The sequence below is a fragment of the Miniopterus natalensis genome, chromosome 7 (assembly GCF_054644295.1).
Source record: "Miniopterus natalensis isolate mMinNat1 chromosome 7, mMinNat1.hap1, whole genome shotgun sequence".
In the NCBI taxonomy this organism is placed as follows: Eukaryota; Metazoa; Chordata; class Mammalia; order Chiroptera; family Miniopteridae; genus Miniopterus; species Miniopterus natalensis.
Genome location: NC_142087.1, coordinates 12,011,163 through 12,024,505, shown reverse-complemented (window position 1 = coordinate 12,024,505; position 13,343 = coordinate 12,011,163). Strand labels below are relative to the sequence as shown.

Below are 13,343 nucleotides of genomic sequence, written 5' to 3'. Positions count from 1 at the left end.
TTTTTCTAAGGAGTTAGTGAGATTACAGAGTAAAGTAGCTCACACAGTTCCTGGCACTTATTAAATGCCTAGCAAATGATAGCTAGCATTACCTAGTGCCCACCACAGTGCCTGGCACAGAAGTATGCAGGAAGTGCATGATGAATGAACTGCTTAGAAAGGCTTTGAGGAGAGGAGGGATCAGTGGGAAGGCCAAGGCCATGTCTGGGGAGGTATGGCTGTTTTTTTTCATAGTGCAACCAAGTCAGGAGGTATTTCCTCATTTTTTCAGACCAGAATGGAGCAAGGATCCTTTTTAAGAGAGGGCCCCTCCTGTCGGCTCTCTCAGCTGAGACAGTGGCATCTGCCCTCAACAAGCTCCACCAAGACCTGTGGAAGACTCAGCAGGCCCGGGTATGTTTCCTGCTCTCCTCCCTTGACCTCTTCATCTCCCCGGAAAAGATTCATGAAGCAGTTTGACCTGTTCTTTTCCTGAGATCAGGTTGGGATGAGTTCCACCTCTATCACTTACTACCTGGCAACAATGAACAAAGTGTTTCATTTCATGGGCATCGGTTTTGCTAGTAAAGTCAGGCAAATCATGCCTGTCTCACAAGGTTGAGAGTATTAGATCATTGAAGGCCTTATGTGAGCCCTATAAACTAAAAAACCTGTACAGATGTGTGACATTGTTTGGCATCATTTTTCTCTCACCCTGAATAATTCTTGGTGCCAAGACTTCCAAGAAAAAAGCCAATAAATTGATACCACTGAGATTTGAGGTTGCCATTTATAGGAATATGCTAAGCCTAAGACTGAACTAAATGTCCTATAAATTGCACCTCACTGTAAAGTGAACCTATCAGCCAATAAAAATCAAGTGCCACCATATTCTAGCAACTAGGGACACAAAATACAGAAAGCCCTGATCTCTGCCCTCAAGAAGGCTCATGACATGGCCGAGGAGCCAAACTGCATTCTAAGATAAAGCAGAATGGATAGAATTAACTGGATCAATAACAGATGCAGTGATGATAATAGGAGAAAGGGACAATTCATTCTGACTTGAGGAAGGTCAGAAGAAAGGAAGAATGACCTCTGAGCTAAGCTCTGAAGGAGGAGTTTAGAGAAAGGAGAGGTGACCCTATGCTAAGACTTTAGCAGGAGTTCTGTTTCAAATGACACAGATGGGACAGAAGGATATTCTAGGCTCCAGCTGGAGCAGAGCTTGTCATCACTTCAGGAAGCCAAGTGGATACAGGTTCAGAAGTAAATAACCCAGCAATATGGGAGTAGGTCCTGCTGGCACCCCCACAGAGGCTGAGAGGGAGGAGAGGGCTTGGGCCCTGAACTGGGATAGCTTTGTGGGAGAAGAGGAACTTGAGTTTAGCCATGCCCTTTCTTTCCCAGGATGATCTGAGGGATAGGGCTCAGAAGCTGGAACAGCGTCTCACTGATACAGAAGCTGAGAAGAGCCAGGTCCACAAAGAGTTGCAGGATCTGCAGAGACAACTGTCCCAGAACCAGGAAGGTGAGGAGCTCAAGGCAGGCAGGGGGATTTGGAGGAAAAAGAGAGGAAAGACAGGAAGCCCAGAAAGGGGCAGGAACAGGCCTAGCAGCCACTCTTTACTGCTTACCCACAACTGTGAGAAGATACCTAGAGCCATCTCCAAAGAGGGGATGACCCTGTGAACTATTTTCTGCTTCGTGTGGCCTTTGAGGGCCATCTTGGCAGAGGGATTAGGAGGGACAGATTTGGTGAATTGAGAAGTTGCTGGTGAGGCTTCCGTTTTCTGTCTGCAGATTAAAAATTGGCATTCCAGGGCCAGGACTGTGAGGGCATTATAAAATTCTTTATCTTTTGTCATTTATCCGTGTTAGTTATTTTTGTCATCTTCAACTATGTCCCCAAGATGATTTAACCTTTGACAGCAGGATTATGGGCTATTTGGGAGATAGTAAGGAGGGGGGTCTGGGGAGAATGTATCTGAAAAGGGCAGTGACTACTTGGAAAGGAAAGGAGAGAAGAGGGTCTTGAGGCTCAAGGTTCTACTATAGAAGAGAAGAAGACAGCTTGGGGATGGGTCTGGGTCTTGAAAGTATCCCAGAAATCTCCCTGAGAGACACACACAGCTGGGTTCTGGTGTATTTTACAGACATGGTAGGGATGGGGGCAGCTAGCAGAGCAACCCTGGTCTCCAGGAACCTCAGCAAAATCATAGAATTGGGGAATGGCAAGGATCTCCAGGGTCATCTAGCTCAACCCTGCCTGGAATCCAGGGTTGTAGTTCTCTATAGGAACAGGATGAGGAGTTGTTAGGATGATTATCAGGCAGTGCTGGGACTGGGCAGCAAACACAGACATGAGTCTGAAAGCAGCTGGAGTCTAGACAAACAGGACAGCTGGCAGATGGGTGATGTCTCTGTGAAACAGAATATAATTCTCTCCTTGGCCTTCTTCTCCTTTGATTCTGTTCCCCATCCTCCATCTGCCTCTACCTCCCGCTTTTTCCTCCACCCCCAACCATGGGCCTTGCTCTTCTACCTCTCCTCTTCCCAAAGAGAAATCCAAGTGGGAAGAAAAGCAAAAGTCCCTAGAGTCTGAGATGATGGAATTGCGCGAAACTGTGGCATCCTTACAGAGTTGCCTACGGCAAGCAGAGCTGCAAGGAATGGAAGCCCAGGTATGGTGGTACTGGTGTGGGGAAGGGGGTTGCTTCAGGAGTGGTCCCTCAGGACCCACCTCTAGCTCCCAGACCTATCTTGGCCCATAGTCCTACCCCATTCATATGTAATGCCCAATTTCCTTAGCAGTGTCTGTTTCCCTGGCTGTCCCCATGTCCCTGAGGGCCACTATTAAGGCCCCAGTGAATCCTCCTTCAATTATTTTTCTGAATTAAGGTTGAAACTTTTTTCCCTCACCCTGAAGGACCAGAGTCCAGGATGGCTTATTTGCACCAGGCTTTCTCCTCTAGGCATAGCAGAGCCTTGGGACATGGTAGGGATGTTCTTTTACAATAGTAGCTTAAGTGGAATGAACAAGTTCTTTTGGTCCAAGTGTTTGATGGTGCTGGTGCTACAAAGTAAGGAAAGAAAGGGCCTGTGTTGGAGTGCTGGTATCAAGGAAGTGCAGTCTGAGGTGGCTGTGCATTTTGTTTTCCAGAATGAGCGAGAGTTACTTCAGGCAGCCAAGGAGAACCTGACAGCCCAGGTGCAACATTTGGAAGCATCTGTCGCAGAAGCCAGGGCTCAGGCAAGTGCTGCTGGGGTCCTGGAAGAAGACCTGCGAACTGTTCGCTCAGCCCTGAAACTGAAAAATGAGGAGGTGGAGAGTGAGCGCGAGAGAGCCCAGACTCTGCAGGAGCAGGGCGAGCTAAAGATGGCCCAAGGGAAGGCTTTGCAGGAGAATCTGACTCTCCTGGCCCAGGCCCTATCAGAAAGAGAAGGGGAGGTGGAAGCTTTGCAGGAAAAAATCCAGGAACTGGAGAGGCAGCGGGAAATGCAAAAGGCAGCTTTGGAATTGCTGTCTCTAGACCTAAAGAAGAGGAACCAAGAGGTGGATCTGCAGCAGGAACAGATTCATGAGCTAGAGAGGTGCAGGTCTGTTTTAGAGCATCTGCCCATGGCCGTCCAGGAGCGAGAGCAGAAGCTGACTGCGCAGAGGGAGCAGATCAAAGAGCTTGAGAAGGATCAAGAGACACAGAGGAATGTCATGGAGCATCAGCGTCTAGAACTTGAGAGGAAGGACGAAGTGATTGGGTCCCAGAAAGGACAGATTCAGGATCTGAAGAAGCAGCTGGTTACCCTGGAGTGCCTGGCCCTGGAACTGGAGGAAAACCATCGCAAAATGGAGTGCCAACAAAAGGCAATTGAGGAGCTGGAGGGCCAGAGGGAGATGCAAAGGGTGGCTCTGACCCACCTTACGCTGGACCTAGAGGAAAGGAGCCAGGAGTTGCAGGTGCAAAGCAGCCAGGTCCACAAGCTGGAGAGCCATAGCAGCCTCCTGGCCAGAGAGCTCCAGGAAAAGGACCAGGAGGTAAAGTCCCAGCGAGAACAGATTGAGGAGCTGCAGAGGCAGAAAGAGCGTCTGACTCAGGACCTCCAGAGGAGGGACCAGGAGATGATGCTGCAGAAGGAGAGGATTCAGGTCCTAGAAGATCAGAGGACACTGCAGACCAAGATCCTAGAGGAAGACCTGGAACAGATCAAGCTTTCCTTGAGAGAGCGAGGCCGGGAACTGGCCTCTCAAAGGCAGCTGATGCAGGAGCGGGGGGAGGAAGGGAAGGGCCAGAATAAAGCACAGCGAGGGAGCCTCGAGCACATGAAGCTGATCCTGCGTGATAAGGAGAAGGAGGTGGAATGCCAGCAGGAGCGTATCTGGGAACTCCAGGAACACAAGGGCCAGTTGGAGCAGCAGCTCCAGGGCCTACACAGGAAGGTAGGTGAGACCAGCCTACTCCTGACCCAGCGAGAACAGGAGATAGTGGTCCTGCAGCAGCACCTGCAGGAAGCCAGGGAACGGGGAGAGCTGAAAGAGCAGTCACTTCAGGGTCAGCTAGAAGAGGCCCAGAGAGCTCTGGCCCAGAGGGACCAGGAGCTCGAGGCCCTGCAGCAGCAACAGCGGCAGGCCCAGGGACAGGAGGAGAATGTGAAGGAAAAGGCAAGTGCACTGCAGAGAGATCTGGAGCAGGCCCATGTGACACTAAAAGAGCTCCAGGGAGAGCTTGAGGACCACAAGGAACATGTGCGAAGGCTCCAGGAAGAGCTGACAGTGGAGGGACAGCGGGCACAGGCCCTGGAGGAGGTGTTGGGTGATCTAAGGGCTGAGTCTCAGGACAAGGAGAAGGCTCTGCTGGCCCTCCAGCAACAGTGTGCAGAGCGGGCCCAGGAGTATGAGGCGGAGGCCAAGGCCCTGCAGGACAGCCTGCTGCAGGCAGAGGCAATGCTCAAGGAACGGGACCGGGAGCTGGAGGCCCTGTGGGCAGATAGCCAGTCCTCCCAGCATCGGGAGGAGGCTGCCCGGGGCCAGGCTGAGGGTCTGCAGGAAGCCCTCAGCAAGGCTCAGGCTGCCCTGCAGGAGAAAGAGCAGCATCTCCTTGGGCAGGCAGAACTGAGTCGCAACCTGGAGGCCAGCACTGCCACCTTGCAGGCTGCCCTGGACTCCTGCCAGGCACAAGCTCGGCAGCTGGAGGAGGTCCTAAGGAAGCGGGAAGGTGAGATCCAGGACCGGGATCTCCGACACCAGGCTGCCGTGCAGGAGCTCCAGCAGGCACTTGCGCAAAGGGATGGAGAACTGAGACATCAGAAGAAACAGAGGCAGCTGCTGGAGAAGTCTCTGGCCCAGAGGCTCCGAGAGGATGTGATCCAAGAGAAGCAGAATCTGGGGCAGGAGAGAGAAGAGGAAGAGATGAGGGGCCTCCGTGAGAGCCTAAGGGAGCTACAGCTGACTCTAGCCCAAAAGGAAGAGGAGATCCTGGAGCTGAGAGAGCAAAGGAAGAATCTGGAGACCTCAGTCCACAGCCACAAAGCCTCCCCAGTGGAGGAGCCCTCTGCAAAATTTGATTCTTTAGAACCCAGGCTGCAGCAGGAACTGGAGCGATTACAGGCAGCCTTGAGGCAGACGGAGGCCAGGGAAATCGAGTGGAGGGAGAAGGCCCAGGACTTGGCACTGTCCCTGGCCCAGAGCAAGGCCAGTGTCAGCAGTCTGCAGGAAGTAGCCATGTTCCTCCAAGCCTCTGTCCTGGAGCGGGACTCAGAACAGCAGAGGCTGCAGGTGAGTCATCAGTGGGTTGTAAGAACCAGCAGCCAGAGCCCTGGGTGGCTGAACTCAGGCTGCCTGCCACCCTCCACTTGTGCACCTCAGGGGGTGGGAAAGCTGAGATCACAACCACTCAGCGTAAGTGGAACCCAGGTTATGGTGCTGGTTTGGGGGGATGCAAAGAGAATAAGACCCACAGTCCCTGCCTTCACAGAGCTTACAGCTTAGGGGGTAAGCAGTTAGAAGGCAGTGCCTAATTGTAATCAGTGCCTCTTTGGGGAAGTTCAGTGTGCTCTGAGCAGGTTAGAGGGACACCCTATCTTTCCTGGGGGTGAGTCCCGAAGGGCTTCCTTGTAAAAGTGATGTTTAAGGTTAGATTTGAGGAAATCAGCAAGGAATTAGCCAAGCAAAGGAGGGAGAGGAGCTTTCTGGGTAAGACACAGAACGTAGACTCTCTGTGTAGGGAGTTCAGGCTCCTGGAATCTAGAAGAGGAGTTGGCAAGAGAAGAGAGCAGGGGCCCCATCATTCAGGGCTTGTAAATCATATTAAGGATGGGAAATAGATGAAGGGTTTAGGGCAGGGGAGTGACATGATCAGATATAGTTAAGAAGGATAGCTCAGGCTGCTGTGTGAAGCAACAGTAGACCTGCGGAGACCAACTAGAAGTCAGGGGAGAGATGGTGACCTGAGATAGTAAGTGTGGTCAGTGGGCCTAGATGATCATAGGACACCAGGCTGTTGCTTAGCTAAGAGACTGGGGAGTAAAGAAAGGACAGAAAGAAGTCAGACCCCAGGTTTCTGCTCACTGAGATGCACGAAGGCAGGTTTGGGGAAGAGCAGAATGATGAGTTTGGTTTGGAAATGGAGTGAGGTCCCTGTGAGACATGCAAGGGGAGAGGTCCATCAGGCAGGTCTGTAAAGAGATCTGAAGGTGAAGGATGAAACTGACTAGAGAGACTTGGGTCATCAGCAGTTAGGAATAAGTGGGCTCCTCGGTGGAACGGTGAGTGAGGAAGGAAGTGGACCTTAGGGTATAACATTTAACCTCAAGGCCAGGGGCCATGTCTGAGCCATCTCTGCACTGCCAGCACTGAGCACAAGGCCCACACAGAGTAGGCAGGCAGGAAAGCTGGGTTGGCTGTTGGACACAGAGAGGCTATATCTCTTTTGCTAAGAGGAACCAGGCCCACTTTTCCTGGGAGATTGGGCCCAGAGAACCCCCTTCGTCATCTCAGACACACCGCTCTCCAGGGTCTTGCTTTCTGGGAGCTCACAGAGCTCTGCTCTGGTTAAAGGGCAACATGCAGAGAGGGGTTTACATTTATGAACTTTGGAATGAAGTTCCTGGTTTTGTGGTACAGTTCTATAGTTATTAGCAGTGTGACCCTAGGTAAGTGCCTTCACTTCTCTGACCCTTGGCTTTCTCATGGATAAAATAGGGTCTGATGGTACCAGCTCCATAGGGCCATTTTGTGTATGAAATGAAATAGTAAGTACAAAGTGCATAGGAAGGAAACATTCAATAAGCGGAACAACTTTCCTATTCCAGGCCCGTTCTTACAGGCACAGAACAAGTAAGGTATACAGCTGGCAGGAGGGCACTTCCTGTCCCTATTTTTGGGTTACTGAGCATCATTTACTCAGTACTGTAGCTCAGGTCAGGGTCTCTCCTGCCATACCCACTTAAGGACATCTTTCAGGTGCAGCCCTTCATCACAGTGGTGCCATTTTTTATTTTAAGCATTTTATATTCCGGCACTGTTACTCTCACTTTCTCCCACAACAATCCTGAAATGTAGGAACTGTTATTATTTTCATTTTATAGTTGAGAAGTGACAGTTCAGAGGTTGAATAACTTGTCCAAGGTCATACAGCTAGTAAGTGGCAGAACTAGAATTAGATCCAGGCAGCCTTTTTACCATGAAGCTCTTCCTCTCTCCCAGATAACCTCCACCCACATGCACACTCACCTGTCTCTCTTCTTGACCGCTATCACTTATGAAACGTAGGTGCCTGGCACATATTTAGCACTAGGTTCCCTGCATAACTAAAGGGATTTAACTCCAAAGGTTTGCTCTGTGCTTCATGGAGCATGTAGTCATTTTACAAATGAGGAAACGGGTTTGAAGAGAACCATCTCCTGACCAAAGTCATCCAGCTAATAAGTGATGACGTAATACCCAGCTCTGTGTGGCTCAGAGTCCGTGCTCTTTCCACAACACCTCAGTGCTCCACATTCTCACTTAGCTTATGGGAGATCTAAAGCAAGGCACGTTTTAGTCTTATCCCACCATGCATCCTTGTTTTATCCAACTGTGAAATTAAGGTTCTGCACTAGAATAGCTCAGAGGCTCCAGGACACACAAGATTATACCCTGATGAGGAAATTGAACTGAGGATGGAGGGTGGAAAGAGTCTGGATCTGAGATTGTCATGACATGATTTTGTTCCACACCCTGATACCCCAGGATGAGTTGGAGTTCACCAGACAGGCTCTGGAGAAGGAGCAGCTGCACAGCCCTGGCCCTGCCAGCAGAGCAGAATGGGGGCCCAGAGGAGAGGCAGGTGTACAGCTGGGGGAGGTGAGCTGCGGGCCTGGTGGGAACAGACGGCCCTAGAGGGAGCTCCTGTCCAGGGGGCTTGTCCTCTTCTCTTGGGAATTGCATCTTGAATCCAGACCTGCCAGATTGGTCCCTTCACCCTCTCTCTGTTCACCACCTAAGGGGCCTGCCCAGGTGAGATTCACATGTCTCTCCCACAGGTCTCAGGAGTAAAGGCAGAGCCTAGTGCTGGGATGGAGGAGAAGCAGCCATGGGGACAAAGGCTTGAGCACCTACAACAAGCAGTGGCACAGCTGGAGGTTGACCGGAGCAGGCTACAGCGCCACAACCTCCAGCTGCGGGCCACCTTGGAGCAGGTAACTCTGCCCTCATCTCCCTCCTCCGGGGTCCAGTGGGCATGATCTCTACTGGTGCAGCCTCTGGAGCAGGGGCTGGTATACTGCAGCTTCAGGGCCATATTCTGCCTGCTGCCTATTTCTGAAAATAAAGTTTTACAGGAACACAGCCATGCCCATTCAGTCATGTATTGTCTACAGCTGCTCTCAAGCTACAGTAATGGAGTTGACTAGTTCCCACAGAGATCAAATGGCCCACAAAGCCCAATACCACAGAAAATGTTTGCTAACCCTTGCTCCAAATGCCTGAGAGGCCGGCCCTACCTCTTCTGCCCCAGGAGCACTTCCTTGCACTCAGGCTGCCCTAGCCTGGACTCCCCTCAGCAAGCAGTTTAGGTTCCCGTTACTGCTGCCCCCTGCCTCTCATACCCACATGCACTGACCTTCTCTTGAAAAGTACAGCTCTGCTGTAGCCAGAGAGCTGGAGAGCAGAGTGGAGCCCTGACTTCTCACTTGCCTCCTGGCAGGTGGAGCGAGAGAGGAGGAAGCTAAAGAGGGATTTCCTGCGCACATCACGGACAGGGGTCCTGGAGATCAGTGAAGCCACAGCGTCATCACCCACTCTTCAGGTTTACCTCTTTTCATTGACTGTAGCCTCAGGAGCGCCCAGTCCCAGCCACCAGAAACAGCCTTCTTCAGTGCATATCCCAGGCTACCCTTGCAAGAGGAGACGACCACTTCCACCAACCCAGAGAGCCCCTCCTGCCTGAGTTCTGCCCCAGCCAGCACTGCTCAGTCTGTCCTTGACCCAGAAAGGAGGCCCAGCATCAGTGGGTGGCGTTGTGTCAAGGCTGGCAGCCCTGCCTTCTGAGGAACTCAGCCTTCACTGATGTCTAATCTACCTGCTCCCACAGCCATGCCTCAGACTCCCCTGGGAGCAGAGCTCATTGGGCTTCTGGTCAGAATCCCTGGCATATGGGTGTAGAGTACGCTTGCCAGACCCTGACATGTTTAGGAGCTTGATAGCAGCTTTGCAGACCTCTCAGACCTCTTTGCCCCTTGACACACTGAATTTACACGATCAGTGTCCAAAGTATTTCCTGGGCCCGGAGTACCTTTCTTGGGTAAGGAGTTTAGGGAAGATTTCTCAAACCAGCATTCTTTTAGCTGTTATGCCCATCGCTAGGCAGCCCTACACCTTTGTAGGGAGACTGTTTCTGTGTGCCGAGCATCTCCCAGCTCTCTGTCCCCCTTCCTTTAATAAGAGCTTCCCAATGGCAGGCACCTTGTCTTACTTCCCTTTCTGCACCCTTAGCTCGGAGCCCAGGGGTAACACAAAGCAGATGCATGGTGCCTCAGCGAAGCCAGTGCTTTCCAAGCCTTTTATGTTGGTTTGGGCCTTTCCTTGCCCCAAGGCCATGGTGCCCCGTAGCATTCAGTCTCAGTTCCGACCCATAGCCCTGGCCCTGGCCCTGGCCCTGGCCCCGGGATTGTGAGGAGCTGGCTGAGGATCCCATGGAACCCCTGGGGTGGGAAGGCCTCTTCCAACAGGAATGGCATTTGTCTTCCACAGAATGGAAGCGGACAGAAGGGCTCCTCAGAGGCCAAGCACATGGTTGAACTACAGAAAGAGGTACATTCTAGAAGGATCCATTTTCTAAGCCCCTTTCCCTCCCTTGCACTCAGGCAACTGGCTTCAGTGTCTGCGGTGTGCTTGGCCCTTTGTGCACCTCCCACAGGGAGAGGGGAAGTAGTTCCTGTCTGAGAGAACGGCAGTCTACATGGGAGACAAGCAGAGCCAAGTGGTAGCTCAGCCTCCTGTGGTTAGGGTGGGAGTGGGAAGAAAGCATGCTCCGGGCCCCAGGTCCCTGCGTAGGGGAGGACAGGGAAGGGGAGTAAGGGACAGCAGAGTCTAGGAGGGCAGACTAGAGCAAGCGGAAGTGCCTAGCCTCTGCCCTCACACTTTACAGGCAGGACTGTTGCAGCACACCGGGCAAGCAGTCTGGCACCAGGCCCCGCCAGGATCCCTATCTCAGAGCTCAGGTCAAACCGCCTCACTCTGGGAAACTGTATAAAGTGCCTCCTAGGCCTCACTAAAGGTTCTTCCTGTCTTTCAAGGCCCTGGAGTAAAAAGAATTGTAGAATTTTTACTTCTGAGCCTGTTTTAGAAATCGATAGTCACTGCTGGCAGGGCCTGACTATACAGCTAGACCTAAGCTATTACTTTGAATTCACACAAGCAATTCCTGAGACGGCCCAGATTACGATGAGGCATGAGAGGCACCTTGTGAGTAAAACAACTTGAGGCCCTCACTGTTGTCCTGGAGTGCCTCCTTAAATTTTGCACCCTAGGAGCCTCTCTTGCCTCACCCTAGTCCTGTGTCTGCCCTGAGCTCCCAGTACTTTACCCCCTGGCAGTCTCAGTATACCCACTGAGAAATGGAGGTTTAATCAGTGATTCTCAACCCTGGCTGCACATCAGAACCACCTGGGGGAGCTTTGAAAAAAATACTGGTGCCCAGACCTAATATTAAGTCAGAATATTTCTCAAAAGTTTCCAAAAAGGACATGATGGAACTTTCTGCAGTGATTTAAATATAGGGTGTTCCCGAAAATGTATACACACACTCTGAGTAATTATAAAGGCAGTGTTTATTAAAACACATTTCATTTTCAAAATTGAGCTATCAGCTGCTAAAGTGTATATACATTTTGTTGGGACACCCTGTATTCTGCATCTTGATTGGGATAGTGGTTACACATGGGTATGTACATTATTGAATTCATCAAGATGTACTCTTCAAACATGGGCATTTTATTACCTGTAAGTTATCCCTCAGTAGAGTTGAGGAATAGTTCCGCTGTTGTTCAAGCTCCCTATTTGAGTCTCCTATGTAGCTGGGGTTGACCACCACTGGATGCTGATTCCCAGGGACCCTTCCCACAAACACCGTAAAGCCTGATTCTGATTTGTACACAGGATAGACTTGGTTCAAATGCTGGTCTTGACAAGAGCCGCAGGAGCAGAGCAGGAGGAGTTGCGGCAGCTTCAAGATCCTCAACTGCTCTCCCCCTCTTGGTTTTCTTACCCACCAGGTGGCCCTGCTGCGAGCACAGCTGGCCTTGGAGCGGAAGCAGAAGCAGGACTATATCGCTCGCTCGGTCCAGACCAGCCGTGAGCTAGCAGGCCTGCACCATAGCCTCTCCCACTCTCTTCTTGCCGTAGCCCGGGCCCCTGAAGCCACTGTCCTGGAGGCTGAGACCCGCAAGCTGGATGAATCCCTAACTCAAAGTCTGACATCCCCAGGGCCAGTCCTGCTATGCCCCAGCCCCAGCGCTTCCCAAGCCACCTCCAGGTAGCAGCCTCAGCCAGGGCAGGATATAGGTCAGCCTGGGACCACACAGACAGATGGCTGTAGAGTGGGTCATGGCCTCTACACAGCTATAAGTTTGCCAATGGAAAGATCTAGCTCTGTTATCCAACCTGGGAGCCCCAGGTCAGCTCGCATTCCCAGGAAGAGGGAAGGAAATCTGCAAGGCTCAGGGGAAGGCCCCAACTGACATGGGAATGAGACAAATTACCCTTGCCTGCTGGCTTTCAGAGTTCCCCAGAGGGGTGCCTTGCCCTGGCCAAGGGCATTTACTGCCTCTCGTCTAGAATTTATTACCCCAGCCCCTCACCCTCTCCTTCCCCTTCCACTTCAACAATAAACCCTAGATGTTTACATTTGTTCTCTGCTACCATCTCCACTTATGTAGCTGGGCCGCAGTAGCACCAAGGGATCTATTAAGGAAGAATTTGTTACAGGGAGGGGATGCAACTCAGAGCCCAGGACCTCTGGAGGAGCTTTGGGGCCCATCTGGAAACAGGCCATCTGGAAGCGATGGTCAAACCAGGTAGACACCTGCTGGTGGAGGCAGGCTATGCAGATGTGGCTTTAAGCTGCCCCAGAGCGTCTATAGCTTGGGGGCCAGCAGCAGAACCTCCATAGGTGCCTGTGGAAGTGGGGATACCTTACCCACAGAAGCAGCAAGGCATCTTTCAGCCTAAGACTTTGCATGCACACCTCATCTCAGCCTATGGGACAGCTCCCTTGTCAGGTAGCTGATAGGTTTAGCTTGGTCTTAGGACAGATGATGCTTCCAGCTCCCTCCCGCTCTAATACCTCACCTCCTACTTTCAGAATAACCACCTTCTCACTCCCAGAACCTAGCAAAGGAGTAGCTAGCTCTAAGCAAACCCAGGTTCTAAAGAACAGGGGGAATAATGGGCAGGGCAGGGAGGAGGCAGCCAGGGCTGTCAGTGTGCTCCAAGCAAAGGCACCCCTCTGACCCTGGGGCACAGCGGGGAGGGGCAGGCTCAGCTCTGCTCACCACGCTTAGGAAGTGGGCAAGGGAGGAGGAAGACAAGAACTTGGGGTCTCAGGGCCCTGGATCCCTGGGGCCTTGGGATTTATTTACTCCCTCTGCCCTTCTGGGACCAGAGTTTGCCTAGACCCTAAAGGAAGTGAGGCTTCAGAGAAGAAACGACTGTGCTGACCTCACTCAAATCATTTGCATCAGCAGCCTGTTACAGTGTAGACATTATGACCTCTTTTCTCTTAGTCCTTTGTTACCAATGCCACCAGCTCTTTATGCCTTCATAGGGCCTGAAGCTCACCACCAGTGGGAGGGCTTGGAGGTAAGAAGTTGAATGAGTGAGGGGTCAG

The 13,343-nt window shown here is 51.8% G+C and overlaps 1 protein-coding gene across 2 annotated transcripts in view; it reads left to right on the top strand.

Moving 5' to 3' along the window:
* CEP250 (centrosomal protein 250) overlaps positions 1-12,359 on the top strand; it is a 40,129-nt gene extending 27,770 nt beyond the window's left edge. Inside the window, exons 24-32 of one of the 2 annotated variants that reach the window (XM_016213187.2) lie at positions 272-393; positions 1,390-1,510; positions 2,542-2,663; positions 3,143-5,752; positions 8,207-8,320; positions 8,500-8,655; positions 9,162-9,263; positions 10,208-10,267; positions 11,731-12,359. In XM_016213187.2, the coding sequence (XP_016068673.2) occupies positions 272-393; positions 1,390-1,510; positions 2,542-2,663; positions 3,143-5,752; positions 8,207-8,320; positions 8,500-8,655; positions 9,162-9,263; positions 10,208-10,267; positions 11,731-11,994 (3,671 nt within the window). In that variant the 3' untranslated portion in view covers positions 11,995-12,359. The remainder of the gene's footprint in view (positions 1-271; positions 394-1,389; positions 1,511-2,541; positions 2,664-3,142; positions 5,753-8,206; positions 8,321-8,499; positions 8,656-9,161; positions 9,264-10,207; positions 10,268-11,730) is intronic. The other variant, XM_016213186.2, reaches the window with a different exon arrangement.
* Positions 12,360-13,343: the final 984 nt, after the last annotated feature.